Source organism: Falco peregrinus, chromosome 1 (genome assembly GCF_023634155.1).
Source record: "Falco peregrinus isolate bFalPer1 chromosome 1, bFalPer1.pri, whole genome shotgun sequence".
NCBI classification, from domain to species: domain Eukaryota; kingdom Metazoa; phylum Chordata; class Aves; order Falconiformes; family Falconidae; genus Falco; species Falco peregrinus.
In genome coordinates, this window is record NC_073721.1 from 22,016,845 (window position 1) to 22,039,027 (window position 22,183).

The 22,183-nt window shown below is 39.1% G+C and overlaps 1 protein-coding gene across 8 annotated transcripts in view; it reads left to right on the forward strand.

Moving 5' to 3' along the window:
- PCDH15 (protocadherin related 15) overlaps nt 1-22,183 on the forward strand; it is an 821,537-nt gene that overhangs the window by 688,919 nt on the left and 110,435 nt on the right. For all 8 annotated transcript variants that reach the window (XM_055808474.1, XM_055808447.1, XM_055808438.1 and 5 more), the window contains 3 exons: nt 4,963-5,268; nt 6,406-6,630; nt 21,792-21,908. In XM_055808474.1, coding sequence (XP_055664449.1) covers nt 4,963-5,268; nt 6,406-6,630; nt 21,792-21,908 — 648 coding nt within the window. The remainder of the gene's footprint in view (nt 1-4,962; nt 5,269-6,405; nt 6,631-21,791; nt 21,909-22,183) is intronic.

Genomic DNA, 22,183 nt, shown 5'->3' on the forward strand with positions numbered 1-22,183 from the left:
AGAAGGCACTGACTAGAAGAGTCAGGAGCAAATGGCAGAGTCAAAATGTCAGTGAGAGGTTCCTGATGTGAATTTGTAGTGTACTGTGGCTCAGCCTACGGAGCTTAGTCCCTTAAAAATAGGACTGTGCCTGTTTCTAGAAAGGCTGACATGGCCAGTTTTGCCCGCAAAGCCTGGATTCATAACTGCAGTGTCTCTGTGCATAAGCTCAGACAGAGCCTGGAATGTCCATCGAACATGGACATCCCATAACCATGAAACTTGGTCTGAACTGAAGCAAGCCTGAGACTTGGTGTAGTCCAAGATTGCTGTGGGTTGAGCGGCTGTCTGAGGGTGTATTGCTCAGAGATTGAGGGGCAGATAACCCTCGGAACAAAATGAAGGGGTGTGATGAGAGGACACATATACCCTGAACAGCTCTCCTCTCATCCTTTGAGTGCTCACCTGGTTATGCAGACGGTGTACCTCCTTGCAGCTCTTGTATTTGGATATTTTTTCATCCTTGCTCATATTCAGTGTGTGGTCATATGCAAATATTCCCCTCCATGTAGTATTGTGTAGTAGAGATGACAGAAGCAGCACATGTAGCTCTGTCTCTCGGATCCTCTCAGCCTTTAGTGGTGCTGGCAGAAATTCTTACCACCTCCAACATTTGAGTTGCAATGACACTATCGTCCCATCTTTGAACCTTTTATGTTACTTTTGAAATCTACCTCTTTTTGCTTGTTCCCTCTTCTTGTTTGTTTTGGGTTTTTTTGGTCTCAATTTCTGTGGTGTCTGTCTCCTCTGTGGAGTTTGAGGACTTGTGTTGCCTACAGCAATCACACCTGCTGTTCCTGCTGCCTCTACAAAGCCTGCATTTCTTGTATGAACATCTGCAAGGCTGTGAAGAGATTTCTGCCTGTAAATAGATCTGCAGCTACTTTTAAGATCTGCCATTATCTGGTAGCCCTTTACCAACTAAAGCTTCAATATTCTTACCATACTTTTTAAGTGCAAATTGGTGAGGATGAATTGTGGTTGGAAGCTTTGCGCAATTCATTGGGCGTAGGAATGTGCTCTTGCCTCTTCTTAGTCCTGCCAGTCTCATTGGCTTTCTCTTTGGGACTCAGGTAACATAGATTGCTTGCTTCTCTCCGCCTCTGGTAACTGTATGCCCAGGTAATTCAGCTCAGTGTTGGTAATGAGCAAATCATATTAAATTTATTGGGATGTTGCCAGCTTCTGTTTTAAGGGTAGTGATAGGTTCAAGCAGGGCTGATGAGTCCAGAGAAGGGCAACAAGGCTGATGAAGGGTCTGGAGCACAAGTCTGATGAGGAGCAGCTGAGGGACCCGGAGTCGTTTAGCCTGGAGAGGAGGGGGCTCAGGGGGGACCTTGTTGCTCTCTCCAGCTGCCTGAAAGGGGCTGTGGGCAGGTGGGGGTCGCTCTCTTCTCCCAGGTAACAAGTGACAGGACAAGAAGGAATGGCCTCAAGTTCTGCCAGGGGAGGTTTAACTGACATACTAGTAAAAAATATCTCCACTGGAAGGGTGGTGAAGCATTGGGACAGGCTGCTCAGGGAGGTGGTAGAATCGCCATCCCCGGAGGTATTGAAAAGACATGTAGATGTGGCACCTAGGGACATGGTTTGTTGATTACCTTGGCAGTCCTGGGTTAACGGTTGGGCTTGATCTCAAAGGTCTTTTCCAACCTAAATGATTCTATGTTTTTTGAAGCAGGACTTTCTGAAAGACCAGCTCCTTGTTGTGCAGACCTGCTCCTCCCTTATCTTCTGTTCAAGGCTTGTAATACGTGCATGCCAGCTTGTACCTGTTGGTGACAGAGTGCGGGGATGAAATTGGGATGACTTCAGGTCATCCGTTTTGATACAGAGCAATAGCTGCAAAGAGGAGCTGATAGTAAACATGCCATCAGCAAGTCCTTAAGGCTCTGTGAAACAATTTCCATGTGGAGTTAACTTTGTATACCCTTGAGGTAGGATTCTTTTAGAAAACAGATTAAACTCTTTCTTTCACATTCATAAGGAGTATTTTATCTCTTTTCAAGTTTATAGTGATAAAATATTAATTAGTGGAGATCTTAAACTGTAAAAGTGATCTAATTCAGTAAGATAATAGCATTTTCTTAAAGCATTTTTCACAATAAAATCTATTATTAATCTTTAAAAGCATGCATCTCAATTGTAAACATATATCTGCATGTATGTGGTGCCAGTGCCTCGGGCTGGCAGCTGGGCTGCGGGGTCTCTGTGGGGAGAGATCAGACCCAGCTGGTTCTAGCCGGTTCCAGATGGCTCCCGTGGCCCCACGGGGCGCAGCTCCTTCCCTCTGCAGCTCTGGCCGTGCCTCTGGGAAACAGAATTAAGGAAGGGGAAAATTCCTCCTGGCTGTGAGCAGTGAGGAACAGCCCTGCACGGACTGAGGAAGAGGTGCCGGAGCAGACTCCCCCGCAGCCTGTGAGGAGACCTCGGCGGGGTAGGAAAAGGCGTAGGACAGGGAACGGCAGTTAGGGGATGTAGAAGCCCCTCAGCTGTGCAACAGGGGAGTCTGGGCAGGAGAAGGCAGCCCCTGGCACAGGCTTGGCAGCCACCACATTCTGGCCTTTCCCTGTCTCTCAGGGTTGCAAAGTTGCCTGTAGGTAGTAGATTGGACAGAGCTCATACAACTTGTTATAACTTCTCAGCTTTTCCCTTCTCCTCAGTGGCTGTGCTTCCACATGGTGTTCATCAAAGATGGGTAACGAAGCAGTGCCTGAGCCATGGGGCGGTGGCTTTGCAAATAGGCCGTAGTCATCACTGGTGTAACACCACAGAGAGAGCAGGAAGCTTGGAGACAAGCTGATGGGTTTTTTTACCATAGATAATCAGGGAATCCATGTGGTAGAAATTTTAGTGGACAAACTGCAGCAAACTTCTCTTTGAGGGTTCAGTCAGAGCATCCTTCTGAAATTTGAATTTGGGAAGCACAGGACTAAGATATGTAAAAATCTGTAGAGCTAATGCTTGTCTTCACATGTCTTTAGTTGACTTCTTACCAGTGTTATGGTAGTACTGTAACAACCAGTTGAATTAGATATAATAATGATGATTTGCCTGCTATTCTGTTTGGAAATGAGCCAGTCCTGCAGAACGTGGAAAAGATGTTTATGCCCAAGGATGTACACAAATGAGTTTACAACGTACATAGTCATGTTTTTAGGAACCAAGTTGCAAAGCCTACCATATATTTGAAGCTAATTCTGATTTACTTTCCTAAAAAAATAAGTTTATCTATTAAAAAATCATACTTCAAAATTAATCTTAAATAAAAATGTTACTTGGTTTATTCTCATAGGCTCCAATGGTAGTAGTATTTAAGATTACTCTTAGAGACTTTTGTGGGTTGGTTGGTTGGTTTTTAACTCCAGCTGTTTATTATCAATTTAATTGCTATAGTATGGCTTTGGCCTAAATTAGAGAGGCTAAGTATGAGGACTGACCTCATGCATGTGTTGGACATTTCAGTCTTATAAAGATGAATAGTGCTGTTAGTCTCTTATCCAGAAGCTCTGCAGTTCCTATGATTTGCTTTTCTTTCAGTGGGGCCAGTGTCTTTATCCTTGACTGGCTTTCTGGTGATTTTGAACTCTGTCATCTAGGAGGTCTTTCTGCCCCAAATCAGTTATTTCTGTGGAGGAAATAGAATTGATTGCAAACTAAGCAAATCAACCATACATTGAAAGATGTCGGTTAGAAGGATGTGTTACCCATAGACTGGTCATTATGAAGTTGTAGCCATTATGGTTACTACATTGATGTAGTGCAGGGGGAAAGCACAGTGAAATTTTTCTTATTAACAATTTTAATTAACTTTTAATTGATTTCTGGGAAGATAAATGGTTTCATTACAAAGTCTTACAATGAGCACCTTCACCAGAATTAAGCATTCATGGAAACTTCTGACAATTGTTCTGATAACAAAACATGAAAATATTTTATGATCTTGCCAGATGTCTGTAGCCTTATTTATAAAGTCAGATATATGAAAACACCTTGCTCACAGAATGTCCGTTGTTTAATTTACATAACCTTATTCATCATGCAGTAATTTAATTAAGAGGAGGAAAAATAACAGGTTAGTGTTCAAACTATGTTGAGAGCCTGGTAGCTCTAGGAAAAACATGAATTTTGTCCATCCCTATACAGGCAGTTATACAATAGCAAGAATTATTTGGCTGATGTTGAAGTTTGAGACATAGTTCAGTATGTGAGAACAAAGATAACAACTGAACAAAATCTAAACAGTTTTCTATGCAGTCATCTGCCTTCTCTGAGTGTGGAATAATAAGGATGGAATGTAATATTTGATTTTGAAGAACATGATAAACTACAGAAAATTAAGCAGTTCTTCAGAGAGCAAGGATTAAAGTGTCACTAAATGTGACAAACATGCTAAGTGAAAAGAAAATTTCTAACTAACATGTCCATTCCAGCTGTCTGCTGATTGCATCCAGCTTTCATTGAAGTATGCACTCCATAACGATTTGGGCAGCAATGAAACACCTAAATCAAACTGCAAAATAAATAGTCTCCTCAGACACCACCTAATGCTGAAGGTGCTTCAGCATTAGAAGTTTCTGAGGGCTTGACTTTACAAGCATCTAGTTTGTCTTTTGCTTAAGTGCACAGTTCTCCAAGGCTGAGCAACTAAATGTGTATTTTCTCCTGAAGTCTGGTTGGGACCCAGTAAACCTACTTTCTGTCACTGCAGATTAAGAGATCTGTTTCTGTGGGGTGTTCTATCTTCAGCAAAATATCAGAGAGGCGCAAGCTGCTGTAAACAAGAAGTGCTGAATAGCCACACAATGATTAGTATTCTGTAGTATATTACTCTAGCTTACCTTGTTACTCCTGTGAAGGTATGTCCCTTGTAGGTATTTAAAATGTGCATTAAAACATGGTTCTTTTTTTCTGTTTCTTAAGGCTACAGATGCAGATGCTGGTGTTAATGGTCAAGTTCATTACAGTTTGGCAAACTTCAACAATCTTTTCCGAATCACATCAAACGGTAGCATTTACACATCAGTTAAACTGAACAGAGAAATAAGGGACTATTATGAACTTATTGTTGAAGCAACAGATGGAGCTGCGGATCCCCGCCGTTCAACACTAACTTTAGCTATCAAGGTGCTGGATATTGATGACAACAGCCCTGTTTTTACTAATGCTTCTTACACTGTCTGCGTGCCCGAAAATCTACCACCAGGCACTGTCTTCCTGCGAATAGAGGTAAGAAAGCATTATGGAGCAGAGATTATGTTTTTTAAATATTCTGCAATACTAGGCATGTTCTTACTTGTCAGTGAGACTACAGTAAAAGATTGTGAACCGGAGTGGAGGAAGTTATGACACTTAACAGACTGAAAAATGCATGACTTTTAGACAGGTACATAAAAATACTTTGAACTGAGGTTCATTTGGAAGTAAGAGCAATTATTAAAAAACAAACATCAAAACTACACTGCTATTGTCATTTCTAGGACTATTGTTTTACACATTTAAAGTGCTTTTGATTTGTGTTTGAAGCTCATCATATTATTTCTACCTGTTCATATTAGTAGCAAGAGAGCTTTATCTCAACTGATTTAGACATTTAAGTAAACTTAGATGTCTAACCTCATGTTATAGTCAATGGAGATTAATAGTTGCTTCCAGAAGCAATTCATCCAATACCAAGATCACTATCTAAGATAGCTGGAGTCAAGTGAAGTGAGAACCTGGAGGTATTGTCTTCTCTTCACTGACTATAAAAGATACTCGGACAGGTGAGAGTTAATTGTTCAAGTATGAGCTAGATATCTAAAGACAGCTGAGACACACATCACACAAGCAGTCTGTATATCTTCCTGATGTTTTGGTCAGCATCTGTCCTGAGACAATTCCAACAAGAACGTTTTTTTCTGAACCTGACTGCAGATAAATCTAATGTCAAATCACAGCTAAAGCAATCACATAATACTGCTTATCCTGATGGAAATTAATATTCTTTGTCTAAATACTGGGAAATAAACACATCTGTGCTGCCATATGGGGTGAGATAAAACATCTGCTTAGCCTAGCATGCTCTCCATGGCAGTGGCCAATAGCAGGTGCCCAGGGAAGAGAACAGGAACAGACTGAGCCTTTCCAGTGACTCTTGCCCAGAATATGTTGCTCATTTCCTGTGGCAAGTATCTCTGATTTTATAACCTTAAGTGGATTTGTCTTCCTTGTGTTTGTGCAGTGGTGTTAAGTACATCCAATAGTCTCAGAGTAATACAACGAAAAGAGTTGTTTGCAATAGTTTGCTTTTTTATGTTCTTTAATTGTGCTTGATTTCAAGTACTTCCCCCTCCCTTTCCCCTGTCTTTGTATGTCATGCTCTAGGCAAAGGATATTGATCTTGGTTCCGACGTTAACTATCGAATACGGACAGAGGAAGCACTACAGTATTTTGCACTGAACAAGTATACAGGCGAGTTATCGCTTTTGCAGTCCTTGGATTATGAATCATTTTCTGACACAGAAGCCACCTTCACCTTTCTTGTGGAAGCCTTTGATAGCAAGGGCACTATGCCTCCTGGTCTCGCTACTGTCACAGTGAGAGTAAAGGTAAGAGGAGTAACTTGTCAGTTGGTGGCATCCTCTCCTATTTGTTACAAAATACTCCATCAGCCCTTACAGGTGTCCTGATGAAACACCAGAGGACACTAGCAGTGTGTCTGCTTTTCTGCTTTTTCACTTGTATGAAGCCACCACCTTTTTTCTGACAGCAACTTGTTCAGTTAAACATACACTTTATAACAGCTATAATTACTTTTCTATATGCAATTAGGTAGTTAAATCTTGGGTCACAGATTTATGAAGTACAAGAATACCTGACACATACATAAATGTTTAGCCCTTTAGAATCCCTGAAAGGTTGCAGCAAGTACCTAATGGAATTGTTTGCAAAGATGATACCATCACGTTTCAGTTAAAGCTCTCATAAATTGTAATTTTATGAACCATTCAGGTGTACTGAGTGCTGATACGGCACACCACATCCTATATTTCAGATTCTGCTGCTTTGAAAATACAGAGCTGCAACGGAACAGGTTTATTTAGTGGTCTGGCACAATGAATCGTTTTTATGCAGTGATTTACAGCATCACCACTGGGTTTCAGTTATCTCACCAGTGATATGAGGATAATGCTACTCTGTTTCGTAACGATCCACAAATGAAAAGCTTTTGTAGCTGAAACATTAGCACTTACCCATCTTAATTTGATTGATGCGCTCAGGTCCAAGAGGAGAGGGTATTGTAGATGCTCTAAATCATGCCTCCTTGCATTCACAAAGGTGTAGTACTGGAGCCAGTCAGTCAAGCCCTTTTGTGTAGTTGCTTCATTTTTGTTGACTTTGTCAGTGAGGAACTGTGAGCTATGGGAGAGAAGAGAGTTTAATAACTCATATTTTAGCTGAGAAGCAAAAATTTTAGCAGGAGCAAAAGCATAGCTCACAAATGTGAACTTCATATCTGGCAACTTCAGTTTAAATGTCTGTGGAAAGTATTTAGCATATATGAATCAGTCTTGGGTGCAGCTTGCTGTGTATCTGCAGATGCTATGAATTGCCACATGATTTTGAGTAATTCTGTTTGTCAGTCACTACTGAGCTCAGGATTATTTTAGGGACAGTAAATGTCTCTGATTATTAGCTTTGATGACAGCGTAAGAAAGTTTCTACAATATCTCTCTGTCTCTGCAAAATTTCTCAGGCTGAGATGCAGGTCACCTGTTTCCTGATAGTCTGTGCTCTTTCCCAGCACTTTCCAAGTCAATGAAAGAAAATAGCTTTTGACGTCATTCCCTGAGCCTTTTCTTTTATACTTTTAAGGAATAAGTTGCTCAAACCTGGTTTTTTCCTAAAAGAAACTTTTTTCCAGTACAGTGAATTTCTGAAACAATTAAATGTTCGGATTTGTGTGTGTGTTTTTGTTGGGTTGCATCATAGGCTGACCCAGCTGCATGAATGTGTGGTTGAATTGTATTCATTAATGACAGGGTACAAGGAAGCAATACACTTCAGCTTGGTGGCCTTAGGGTAACGGCAGTTTGTGCACTGTCAAAGGAGGTGGTATGGGAATAGGGAACTTGAGAAGAGGATTAGTAGGATCAAAAAAATAGGTTTCTTGTTTTCCTGGAAACTCTTCCCACACATGAGCAACAAGAAGGGAGCACGAAGATACTTGTTTGCAGAAGGCAGTATGTGAGAGGCTGTAACACTAGGCTGGAGCCAGGAGTAGTACAAGGCCTTAAAGCAGGGGTCCTCAAACTACAGCCCGCGGGCTGGATACGGCCCCCCAGGGTCCTCAATCCGACCCCCGGTAGTTACAGAACCCTTCCGCCCCCCGCACCCACCGGGAGTTGGGGGGGGAAAACTAAGCAGCCACAGATGACTGCCTGCCACTTCATCCACATGCCGGCCCCCTGTTTAAAAAGTTTGAGGACCCCTGCCTTAAAGTGAGGACAAGCAGCTTATAGTTTAAATGAGAAAGAAAATAAATAAATTATTAATTGAGTATTGTCATACTTGGTAACAGGCAGACTTCTGCAACAGATCAGTGGATATAATTAAATATTGTATATATTGCTGAGATGAAGACGGTGCTTAGGTTCCAGCCTTGAGTGACAGGTAGAACAGTAGTATTTTGAGTGGCAGTTGAGAGAATTGGGGAGGGCTTGTGGAAAAACATTTTTAACATCTTAGGCAGATGTCAATAATTGGTTATATGTCAAATGGTAGAAATTTACAACCTTGATCACAAGAGATAACTGGAATAGAAAGAACCATATGCATCTGTTGCCTCTTGGTATTAAATGTGCTTTCACTGTATTTAGAAGATGGTATTAAAGTAATTCTTTTAACACAGTGTGACCCCCAAATAGGAAATAAACGAAGTGCAGATAGACTGTAGGCCCCAACATAACAGTTATACAGAATGCAGTCTTTAATAACACAAAATTGTACCAGAGAAAACCAGAAGCAAGCATTAAGACAATAATGGGTCCAAGCAGGGAATTTGTGTAACTGTTAGGGATTCAGTCCCTATAACCTGCAGACCATTATTTGTGGTATAGAAGTCTCCAAGTCCTTTTGGGCTTTATGCTGCTTTGTTAATATTTATTATTTTTCACAGTCCAGCTCTTAATTGAAATCACTGTAATTTTTACTTTGTAACGGGATTCTGTTAATCGACTGTGGACAGCATCTGATGGTGTCATATATTGTTTATGTGATATAAAACTTAATGAGCAGATGTGCGGTATACACAATCTGATCTTTGGGGTTAGGAGGAGGGTAGATGTACACAGTGATTTTCTTTAGACTCTCACTTTCAGCCTTTAGCATAGCAAGTTACAAATAGTTTGTATTAACCTTCCCTGAACTTGATCAAAACACAGATTGCATAGCAGAATGCTCGCTGCAGAAAAAATAACTTAATCTGTTACTTGCACATCAGTATTGAAATAAATTATTGGCCTGTGCTGCAGCCAAATCGCCCTTTACATTGTACTAATGTCTTACAACTCTTTTGCCGAAGAAAGCCAAAGGTAAATAATTGCTGCATTCTTACTATTATTGTTGCGGAGGAACAGTGTAAGTAGTGTTGATTCTTCTTACCAGAAAGATGCAAGCCTCCTCAAACAGACGAAGATTTTTCTTTTTTCCCTGGTTCTCAGATTCCTCTTGCTGCTTTCATAACTTTACTTCTTAACCTGAGGTGTCTTGTCTTGGGATGGCATGGGAGATGCACAAGTGTTCATCCAGAATAATTGATGATTGTAATCTGAGCTGTTAATCTGACCTGTAATCAAGAACACACAAATTTTTATTTTATCTGTTTTGGGGGTTTTATGTATATATAATTATACAGATCAGACAGAGCAAATTTTGTCAGTCTTGAAACATAGTTAAAGGGGTTAAAAACATTAGCAACTCACAGGAAACAATCTGTGCTATTTTTCAGTGGTTTGCCACTGTTGAGGCATAATTTCTCTCACCATGAGAATGTCAGAGATTTGCATTCACTCAGTGTCTGAGAGGGCTGGATTATTTGCTAAGAGTGCCTGTAGTGCATATTGCAGTACACACAAGCATCCCCTCAAAATATAAATGTTTCCTAGTATTGGAAGAAGCGAAATCATTACTGTTCAAATGGTGTGCTTAGTATTAGGATTTAGCACTTGGAAACAATTACTATGGTAATAGAGCTTCTTAACAGCAACAGGACTAACCTTTTTCCAGTTTATATTGCTGTTAAATGAGTAATGTGTTTCTAAATACATGCTGTAAGAATTTCTGTATCATGGGGTCTGTAAAGTACTTGCATATCTTATGCTGTGTCCTCCTCCTATTATTATTACCAGCCTTATTTTGTTATTACTTTATGTCTCTTTCTTGTTTGTTATAATTGCTTTTTCTCCTCCTTCTGTATTCTGGGATTGGTTTTCTTTTTAATTTTTCAAGTAGAGTATGTAGCATAATGAAGCCGATATCTCTGGCTGATGATTCAAAGTGATAGAGCAACAAGAATAGATAAAACCAGATCTATGTGTTTCTAGCAATGCCATCATTATGAGACTGCCAACCAAATATATCATATAATTCCTACTGTGCCTTAATCCCTGTGAACTGGTATAAACATTATACAATGAGCTTCCAGATTTAGTAAAACTGTCTGTACCCATGAACATCAATTAAACATACTGCTATCATCAGAGAGGATACCAACTGCAACTGTCAAATTATTTTTTTTATGAAAAATACGCCATTGAGAAGTTAGAAGTCATCATATGCTTGAGATCATGCATTATATGCATTGATTGGTACTTATTGTGGGGGTGAATTTGAGTCTTTCACAATCACTATGCTAAGACTTCCCTTCCCTGGGAAATTGGTGTAAAATACCCGAATAAACCATGCAAAACTGTGTAACAGCTAGGTCTTTATCTCTGGCATGGTTGTTCTGAACGGTCCTTCAGCAGCACAACTATTCCTGCAGTCCTTCAAATTCAAGTTGGAAGCAAATGGCAAAAGTCTTGGGTGTAATGATGCCATAGCAGCGCAGAGCTCCAACCCACTTACACAAGAAGGCTCCCTTTGTTTCTCTGACAACCTAAACCTTGAATCAGAATAATGAGATATATAATTTGTTTGCTTTTCTAGGATGAGAGGGTTAGAAGCTGCATGTTTATGGATGAGTCACCCTCCCAAACCAAACGATCATAGCCAACAGTAAAGCAAAGAAAATAAAGGTGTGTTGGGGAAATACAGGAAATACAGGAACCCAGCATTTGAGACAGCTGGGGCAGGACTCCTTCCTCTCACAGAGCACACTTACTGGACTGCTGCAGAGTGCTGGGGAGTGGCTTTAATCTCTAGAAAATTCTTAAATTGTCACTAGGAGAGACTACTGGGAGAAGAGGTACCCACAGGTTGTCCTTAGGGAGATGGGGGACATTTTGGTTCAGACCTCGCTTCAGCAGGTGTTTAAACAGCCACGCATATGTGTAGCTGTCACTGCTTTTTCTTCCTGCAGGTATTTAATAGAAAACACTCAAATCTTGTTTCTAATGAGCAGGTGAGCAGTAATATGTCATTGCTTCATTATGGTGGGATTTCATGTTATGGTGAGATTTAATTACAATAATAACAAAGATTCTCTGCCAGAAATTATACAGGTAATAAAGGATACATGGAAGATAAAAAACGTTAGTGAATCAGTTAAGGTTGAACATGTCATCCGTTTCTAATATTTCTAAAATAAAATTTCTTATGTTTATTCAATACATTTACGTCTATGAAGTTAATCCTTCCTTTCTAACATAATGAAAACCCTTTCCGGTTTGAAGAATAACAGCAGTTCAGCACAGCAGCAGCACACAACTTACACAAAGGTTAAAAAAATGAGCAGTATTGCCACCAAAATGTAACTGCTTATTTATCTCTTTTCTAGTGGCATTAATGGAGTAACAGGCATGGTGTTGGACTATGGTGGCAGTAAACATTTTTTTATTTTCATTCTCAACTTATCTGTTCAATCATCTTCTAGTCATTTGTTGCCTTGTATATTCCACAATGAATATTATCCCTTTATTTATATTATGAGCTACTTTAGGGCTTGCTGAGCACTAAATATGAAAAAGAGGCAGTTATAGCATGTCAACAAGCCTCCATTTTGTATAGCTTCAAACGAAGAACCCTGTGTAAAGAAGCACTGTGGCCAGTTACAGACAAAATTCAAAGTGCCACTTCATACAGTTTGTCATATTAGCTTGTCAGCATTATCACAAAGATTTTGAACTTGCTGCTCAAAGTTACTCAACATTGCTTGATTCTCTAACTTCAGTCTTTCTAAATTAGTTACTGTGGTTGATAAGTCTAAAATATTTCAAACGTTTTGGGAAAGCTAGGAGTAGTTTTCAAGTAGTGGCTTACTTCAGTGGACTTAATGTAAATGTAAAATTGAAACAATACATTGGCAAATCAAAATTTAGACTCACAAAGAAAGGTTGGTTTGCAGACTTCATTGTGTGTCTTGGAGGATGAATGTACTGGTGAGATACACAAACCTTAAAGGAGAATTTAAGGTGGGTGGTATGTGTTCATTAAGAGGCCCATTCTTTATGGGAAGGGACATCAGTTCTTGATACTCCAGTATACGGTGAAATGAAGTATTTCTATTTTATGCCATATGAGTTCACTTCCACCCCCCAAAAGCTGCATTTTTTTCATGGGTCAAAAATTAGAAGGCACTCATTATATACGGAATTTGAAGTGGATATAATCATAGTACGTTTTTAACTTGTGATTGCATTTGTAAAAGAAATAGTTTTAAAGCTAAGTATCAGTGAGATAGGTGATATTTTTTCTGGCCTTTTACTTTTATCATATACATTAGGAAGTATAAAACTGTTTTGTGTTCACCTTCTTCATGTAAGTTACAGAAACTGACAGATGAAATGAAATCATGAATTACAGAGGAATCAAAAGGGAAAATATCTTTAAAAGAATTATTGTACCTCAATGATTTTAAGCCATTGTACAGTTACTCATTTCTAATCCCTTTGCAATCAATTGAAAAGGCTAGGTATACCTGGATGTGCAATATTCTGTTGCTGTGAACCACTCCACAGAATTATCTGGGTAAATTACAACAAATCACTCATTTAAGTTCATAATACCAGTCTTCTAGCTGAAGGATGAGAGCTTGCTTGAAATCTTAAGAACCTGGTTATTTTCTTAGTTCTAGATAGTATGTTAACTGCCTACAGTAGGTAGTCCTTTAGGGGATTCATAGTGGTTATTAAGGCCAGGAGGATAATGTTGCACCCTCACAGCTTGCTTAGTGAAAGAATAAATACAGTTTACACACATGCGTGAATTTTTTATATATATATATATATATATATATATATCAGCTTTTGGCTCAGAGTAAAGATTTGTGGTTGTGTTTTGCTGTAGCTGTGTACACGGTATGGTAGACATCTAAGAGAAGAGGAAAAAATAATCTTCTAGTAAATGGATTGGGGGTGAATAAAATTTTGGTTTTCTTTCAGAATAAACTCACCTGTGAGAAAATGGTTTTCTGAATTCACAGCTCAAATTTTCAGTTGTTTCAATGCTGAGTCTGTGTCTCCAAATCTGGAGACATTGTTTCAGAGAGCTTTAAAATTTATTTTTAGATTATCATGTAATTTGAGAACACTACGATGTGAAAGCATATGAAATTTGCATTTTGATATTTAATATTAAATTTGTACATTTGTACTGTTCTGAATAAGGTTGATTAGCATCATGTTTAAAGGCTTTGGAAACTTACTGAGTTTAATAATGGAAATATTATTAAATGAGGGTTTGCAGAAATTGAGAAATTACAGAAGGAATCAAGGGCACTAGATGGCTTGGACCCCAGGAATGGATGGTAAGAAAGTACAGCGCTTACAGATGCTGTCGCTGAAATTCAATGATGGTAGCAAGGATCTCCTCCTGTGCAAACATCAATGAGCACCACGCTGGGGAGGTTTTTGCCACGGATAACCTGAACTTGGAGTTTCCTTTAGAGCTAAGCAGAGCTTCAGGAACCCATTGCAAAGCAAAGTTGCATCAAAATGGAAGGACTTGTTCACTTGGGCCCAAAACACGTTTTGTTAAGGCCGTGTAGTAGAGGTCAAAGATCTCTGGGTGCTTGTTAAAAAGGGTTCACTTCCCACTTCCCTGGTTTTTTAATGAACGGATAGTTAACAGCTGAAGAAATTTAAAATTATTATGAGAGGTTAGTGTGAGCAAGGCTGCTCCACATGCAGGCATGAGCTGAGGGTGACCCAGCGTGGGCAGTGCCTGGGGGATGGAGCTGGGCAGGCAGACTGACAGCCCCAGACATGGTGAGGGCTTGGACCTGGTCTGGGTTCTGTCCAGGGAGTCCAGCCAGGAGCAAAAGGGGATGGGGCCAGAAGCAGAGCTGGAGCCTGGTATCCTATGGCATTGCTGGAGCAGGGCTGAGGGCCCCAACTGGGCTGAAGCAGGGTCCTGGACACAGGGGCAGGGTATTGAGGGGCCTAGGTGAGGCTGCTCCAGGCCATTAAGGGTTGTGGTTGCCCTTAGGGCCATGATATCTTGTGGCCTTTTAGGGTTTTTTTATTATGATTATTTAGTAATAAAATATCTTAGATTTTTTTTTTTCAATAAGACGTTGAGTGACATCTTTCTACAGTTAAAGAATGTATAAGAGGAATAATGATTTTGAAGTACAGTGATACCAAAACATCCCTTTCCTTTCTGTAGAAGACAGTTTCACACTTATAGTAGAGGAATGTTAAATATGCCCTTGGAAGTCCCCAGACAGCAGGGGATTATTAAGCACTTGGAGGCAGCTCAGGTGGGAAGCCACCAGCTCTGGTAATATGCACAAAGACTTAAGTGGCAGATGTTCAAAACAGAATGACAGCAGAAAATTACAGATACGTATCTGTAGTTGTAGAAGAAGATTGAAAAGGTTTGAAAATTTCAGTGTGTTACATATGCTGTGCTTTGAAGTAAATCTTTTCACTTTCTCCCTTTGTGGGATTATGTTATGTACATTTGACATTAGTGGAAGCTATTATTAGTGGATTGCCTTAAAAATAAATTATTTTTCCTATTTATTAACACTTGTCATAAAAGCCAGCGGACTGCAAAAGGAGTTGTAAAGGTCTAATATGCATTTATTAGCTCAGACACTGCTCAGTCACGCTGGTTTTTATAGATGGGAATGTTGATTTCCACTTAAATATAGTTGACTAGAAACCATGGTATCAGCAGCTGTAATCAAAAAGCGCAGTCCTGAAGTGGTAGAATGAAGAAATGAATGTACATAGAAACTCTTCATGTAAGTATTTACAAACCAAGAAAATGTAATATTTAAGAAGCTAACAAATGAGTGATTTTTTTTCAACAAGTCAGAAATAGAAGAGTAAAACATTTCCTCAGACTTTTAGTTTCTTTATGGTAAGATGCTTTCTGATGAGCAGTAGAGCAGAGAGGCAAGAGGAAAGGGATGCTTTGTGCAAAATTGGATTTGTAATGCAAGCTCCCCAGGTAGGCACTTCTACACATTACTCTGATAATGGTAAAAATAATGTAAACAGTGTGATTCTCTTAGTGGTCTAAATATATCAACAGAATCTTTGATTTTGGTGGTCTTTTGTAGGAATTTGTCCCTCTGGAACTGTTCAGCAGATTAATAATTAGATATTGCTGTCATGGAATTACAGCTATTTTAATAATCAATACTTGATTATAATTAAGTCACAATCTACAAAACAACAGGAATTAAAAAATCAAACTGGTTTTATAAGCTGCAAAAATCCCAAAACCTTGATGACTAGATGTAAAGAAGTATAACCCTGTTTTCCTAAGAAGGAAATCGGGAGAGGTAAAACGATTTCTGTGGGTGTTGGGGGAGAAAAGGCTTCACTCCCATTTGGTAGGGCTGCCCTCTAGTGCACTGCAGGCTAAAGGCGGCAAATGTTTCAGTTCAGTAACAAGGTTCCCTTTGTAGGGTAAAGGGCCGTTTGCACGAATTATGCTTGAGATAGGTACAGATCTGTATACATAAATATTTGTGTATACATGTAAATATATATCAAGTATATTGGAGTGTCATCTGGAGTTGCTCATGTTTATGTGGAGATAGCTGATGAAAATTTAACTTAATTTTTTACTTTTTATTTCTCTCTTACAAAACCAGATTTCTACCAAAACACTTTTTCAAAAAAATTAACTATTCTTTAGGAAGTGTTTATGTTAGTGGTATTATTCAAATCGGATGAACCTGTCACTCACAGTAATGTTGTGTGCTATTTGTTGACACATGGTAACAGTCATGAGCTGCAGCTGGTGCACTTGAACTTCTCAGGCTTTGCTGCTCAGGCTATGTTTTGAAGTGTGTGTGGTTTTATTTTCGTATGCATGTCTTGATCCTTTGGGAGGTGGATCTGCAGGATCCACTGCGAAGTCATAGGGGAACACTAGGACTGCTCCAGTTTGTGACAAAGGCTGTCATAAATCCTGGTGACACCAGGATCCAGGAGCTGCCAGAGTGGCAGAGCTACGGTAGCTTTTGCTTGCTGCCTGTGAGTACGTGGATCTGTGCTGTCTGTGCTGCACTGCTAATACAGGACATGCTGCGCTGTAGGCACTTAGGTCAAAGTTAAGGGGCATTGATGGTGCAAGGAAGAAGGCAGACATTTGAATCCAAGTTGTATGTTTCCCAGATTAGTGAATGAGGAGGAAGGAGAGGGTTATTTCACCCAGATGTTAAATGCTTATATTCTTAACTTATTGGAGTACCAGCATTAAATGTCTCTTGGTGTCCCCATAAATCAAAAATATATTAATGTCTCTGAAGTCCATTTAAGTTTACAAGTTAATTTTATGCTAGGAATGCTGTACTGCAGGTATTTTTCTTCTGCTCAAGTTGTGTGTTGCCCTCCCATGTCAGTGGTCACCCTGTCCAGGAGCACCTAGTGTAGTATTAGTGCATTAAAACTAGTGACTGTCTTAATGATTTTTAAATTACATATTGATTTCTTGCTTAATGCCTTTCTTCCCTCATGCTTTGTTTCTCCTCATTGGCATTCCTAGATGACTGTCTTAGTTCACCAACATTTTTGGTCAGCATTTTCATAATCTTTGCAGATGGGTCAGTATTTGTTTCCTACAAACCTTTTGCTAAATACCAATCGTTTATATCTTGTGAGGTGTGTCTTGTTCAGAGGGTAAGAAAGTTGTCAGGAAGTGGTATCATTCACATGCTAAGGGTGACATCTGACTTAACAAATGAGTTGGCATCAAGAAATCTCTTAATACATCTTCATTTGCTTTTGAAGTTGCTAATTTGGATTCTCAAGAACAATAGTATTTGAGTATCTCTCCCATATTGTGCTTTCTTAATGCTTGATTATTAATCTTTGTGCAAGGGAACAATGTAAGGATGTGTCCAGTTCAACTTTCATGTGCTGCCCAGTGTTAGCAGTGTAAAGCAAAACTGAACAAGTGATAAAGAGCATCTGTGATAGGGAGAAAGCTTTGGGGTTTTTACGCTTTGACTTTCACTCTGTTTTTTTAACAAAGATGTATAAAAGTGTAATAATCTGCAGCTATGCAAAAGTATATATTTATATATAAATTTCTATTTCTATATAAATACTTGGCTGCTATTAGCTTATTGTCAAAGTCCACAGCCCAAGTATTTTAAAGTGAGATATATAAAGAATTCATTACCTATACTTTCCATTGACATATTTTTGTGTGTATCTGATGGTTAACAACAGCCTGGATTTATGTGACTGAAGCAATGAACTGTGAACAGTTGTAAGATGCTGCAATCTGGCAACAAGAGCATATGCAGGATTATGCCCCAGATTTAAAAGGTGATTGCACTGCTTAACTACCACTTTGTGGAATGTTACTATGCTATTCCTAACCTGTGGTTAGGGATTGCACTCATATGCTGTATCCATGTATATCCAAAGTCAGGTTTAATGATGTCTTAAGCGAAGCCATCAAGTATAGATTAATCTTCAATTATTTAGCTTTGCACAAACATTTCTAGTCTTTGGTCTCCAGTATTAACAGAAGCCCAGCATGTTTTCTAAATGTTTTCTTTGTGTCCAAAGTCCCTCTGTGATGAAAACCTGAAAACTGTATCTGCATCTGTCATGGAATGCTGAACACTAGTCACTGTTAAGTCCACTTCGATGAAGAAAATAGAATTGAGGACCTTGACTACATGGACACAGGTTTTTGGGGTGGGATAGGGCAGATCATTCCCATGACCTCTTGAGGTATTGACAGAACATACAGAGTGTGCATTTTTCTGTGCCCTAACAAAATCAGATCTAGACTGTATTCCATCCTTGGTGGTGGTGCTTTTTGCCAGAAAATCAATAGTTTCTTTCTGTGACCTTTTTTGGTACCTTTAAGGTGCCCATAATACATGAAGAGAAATTTATACTAGTTGAAGGAGATGATAGTATATGAATGTCTCCAACATGTCTGTAACAGAATCTCTACTTACTCTTTTGGGAATTGTCCAGAAGAGTCATTTCTTCCTCCTGCCACTGAACCAAGATTTTTGCTAGAATGAAGCAAGCATTGTGACCAAAAAAAAGCCCATTTCTATGTTGTCGGCATGTTTTGCATGTTAAACCTGCCTGCAAAAATCTCCTGTTTCTAGCAGTTACTCATCATAGACATTTGCGATGAGTACATGAGACTTGATCCCCTGTCTGTAATGATAGTCTCGCTCTCTCTGAAGTGCACTTACTGCAGCTGCATAATGAGAAGACCTGTGGTGATTCTTATGGGGAACTTTTATTTTGTTAAAAGTGGAAACATTTAAACTTGAACTCTGCTATGAAAAATCGGTGGCTGCTTTAGGATTCAGGAAGAGGTGAGCCCGGATGAAGAGCATGTAGAGCTGTTCTGTCTAGTTATGACTGAAACATTTGGTGCTTATTTGATTGGCTCGACTAAGGTTTATGAGGCACAATTGTGCATAAAGTTTGTCTTAGAGGAAAGACAAGTTAGAGGGGAAGGAGGTTTTCTGTGTCTTACTTTATGCTTTGCTTTATATTCCTGTGTATTTTGTACTGATCCATGTATCTTGAAAAATAGAGGTGTGTTGAATAGGATGACTTAGTCATTTTCTATAGCAGAGGATGTAGTGTATCATCTTTAAAAAGGATTACACTTTCCAGTACCTTAAGTCATAGATTTTCAGGTGCTAAGGTCACATAAAGGTATTCAAAAGATAAAAAAAAACAACCATCACACAGCAATTCTCCCCATTCCCAATTGATCAAAGAGCAAATTGTGATCTCTTGCTGCTGTGCCAAAGAAACACGACCAGATATGGCTGTGGATCTGCAAGTGCACAGAGAGAGGTGGATTCAAAATAAAATAATAAATACAGATAAAAGGCTGAGTTATTTCAGAAACTTCACCTGCTTCATGGAGGTGATCCTAAGCATCCAGATCATGGGAAGGAAAAGCTGAAAAAAAAAAAGTTGTTATAAGCGTAGTATCGGGTTGTTACCCCAGGTGGAGACTTCGTATGGAAGGACAGAAGGTGTCTTCTCTGTGTTTATGCGGTCAGGATTTACAAATGAAAACAGTTTGTCACACAGATTTACACAGTTGTAAGACCTCTGCTTGTAGTGTTGTATTACATTTCTTCTACCACAATGGAGATGATTTTTAATACTCCATCCCTAACTACCTAGGATTTCTGTATTCATGGTTACTTTGTGTCTGCTTCAAATAGTCATTCCCCATCTTTTCTTTGAGGTAGAATGGCTGTGAATGGAGACTTACAGTGTGAGATTGCCATATGATGTTGGTTTCTTTGCAACAGCAATGTATTGCTCCCATCTGAAGTTTCTGGGAGCGGAATGGAGGAAAGGATAGCTTATTTTACAAGCATGACGTCCCTTTGAAGAGTTGTGACAAACAAGATTGTTTTTGTAAAATAGTCCTGGGTATTAAACTCTCAGATGAAGTAAATTTTATTCTTGCCAATGGGGCAAAAAATGCAATTATAAGATTCAGTGCCTATAATTCAATGCAAAAATGCTAATCTGTTTGAATGTTTTTCCAAAATGTTTTAATTTTGAATGCTCTCATAGTTTGAAATGCCTAGTAGTCACTTTTTATTTTAATTTGATGGTACAGACTCTTGGAAAATCTGAAAATCAGAGAAAAAACATTTCCAGTACCTCGAAGATTTGAATCGTAGACCTTTCAGCAGAACACAATACATTAATTATTCAGGCATTTACTACATGGACTTGCTACAGTCATTTTTTAAAATGTCTTGTATAGAGATGTTTATTATACTGTCTTTTCCTCTGATGAGGTATGGATGTATGTTTTAAATGATTGTGTAATATAGCATGCTAGCCAATTTGCATTTGCAGCAGGAAGAGCTGTGACAACAGGTAGAGGCATCATTGTATGAACTCTTGAGTAGCTGTGTTTGTGTCGTTTACCTAAGAGATGGTTGGCAACTGTATTCCCCCAGAGCTCAGGCACATATTCTGCTTAAAGGGGAAAAAAGTTTGCTCTTCATTTGTGGATCAGTAAAGTCACTCTTGTGTGCTGAAGGCATATGATGCTTCTTATTTTTCTGAAAAAAAAATGAGAAAATTTAATCTGTGATATCTATATGTGCAAAACAATGGAAATAGTAGTATGCACAATGAATAAACCTGTTCTCAATAGAATTCAAACTAAGAAAGTGCCTCTACAGAAAAAAAAATGAAATAAATTTTATTGGTAGAACAATGACTGTGATTTAAAGATAGACTATTTTTTCAAAGGTGCATACGTACAAATTTTCTGGAACTCTCTGTGAGAGAATTTTGGAAAAAAATATTTTCTGACAACTTATGACAGTCAGAATGAATGCCTTTTTAATAAACTTTGATGCTGGTTGAGTTTCTAAATGTTTGCAGCTCCCAATGCATGTAGCAATGCGTCACTGAGAGCCACATGCATCCAAGAGCTGCATTTGCCTTCGTGCCAGTTCATGCAGTCCCACACAGCCTGGTGTTTGAGTGAGGCTGCATCTTTCACACATGAACAGGTGTGGGTGTGAGCTTGGATGTGTGTACATATGTATAGCTGTGCACACCTATGTAAGTGTGAAAATATACCTATGTGCATACTACTATGCCAGTAAAAGTGCGCCTTTGAAGCTTCTTTTTGACAATGTACACATAAGTCCAAAGAACATCACTTTAGGCTCTCATGAGGTGTTTGTACTAATCTGACATCATATTTTCCCTTCATTTATTGCATCTTAGAGGCAGCAAACACTGTCAAGCAAGAGCAGCTCATTCATTTTAGAAAATTAGCAAAGCCATGTTGTGTCCTACCACTTGAGAAGCAGGTGCCATGAAATCTCTGCTTTGTTTACTTGTGAGACTGTGTGTTTTTCTGGAGAATTTCCTTCAGTTGATTTTGTCTCACATGAATATTTTATTTTAAAAAAAAATGACACCTTCCCCTTGTGTGCTTGTTTTGTGCGGTGGTAATGGAATGGAGAGCCAAGAGGGACTGTGAATGGCAAATAGGCTTCCTCATGAGGAAGGAGTGGTTGGGCAGAATTTGAAAAAAAACAATTGTGAATGTTTCTATAATTTTGCTTGAACTTGAGAACTAAACTCTTAATTATGTTTTGCAGGATATGAATGATTACTCTCCAGTGTTTAGCAAAACCCTCTACAGGGGAATGGTTGCTCCTGATGCAGTCAAGGGCACAGTTATCACTACTGTTTCAGCTGAGGACCAAGATCCTCCGGTAAGCAAAAAGGTTCCGTTAATAATCTGCATCCAAGAGGGAAAAATCTTTACCCCTTATAAGTGATTAACTCTTTCAACAACAAAGGTGATTATTATGAGTTTTTACAAAGCAGTAATTCATGCTTTCTTTTTTTAATGTCAACCTGTCCTTTGTCATTCTGGACAGGCTGCATTTACAGGGATGGTTCCTGAACCTGGCAAATCAATGATGCAGCTCCTTTCTGTCAGGAAGATTTTTGGAAAGCTCTTTGTCTGACTTCACAGTGTAGATAA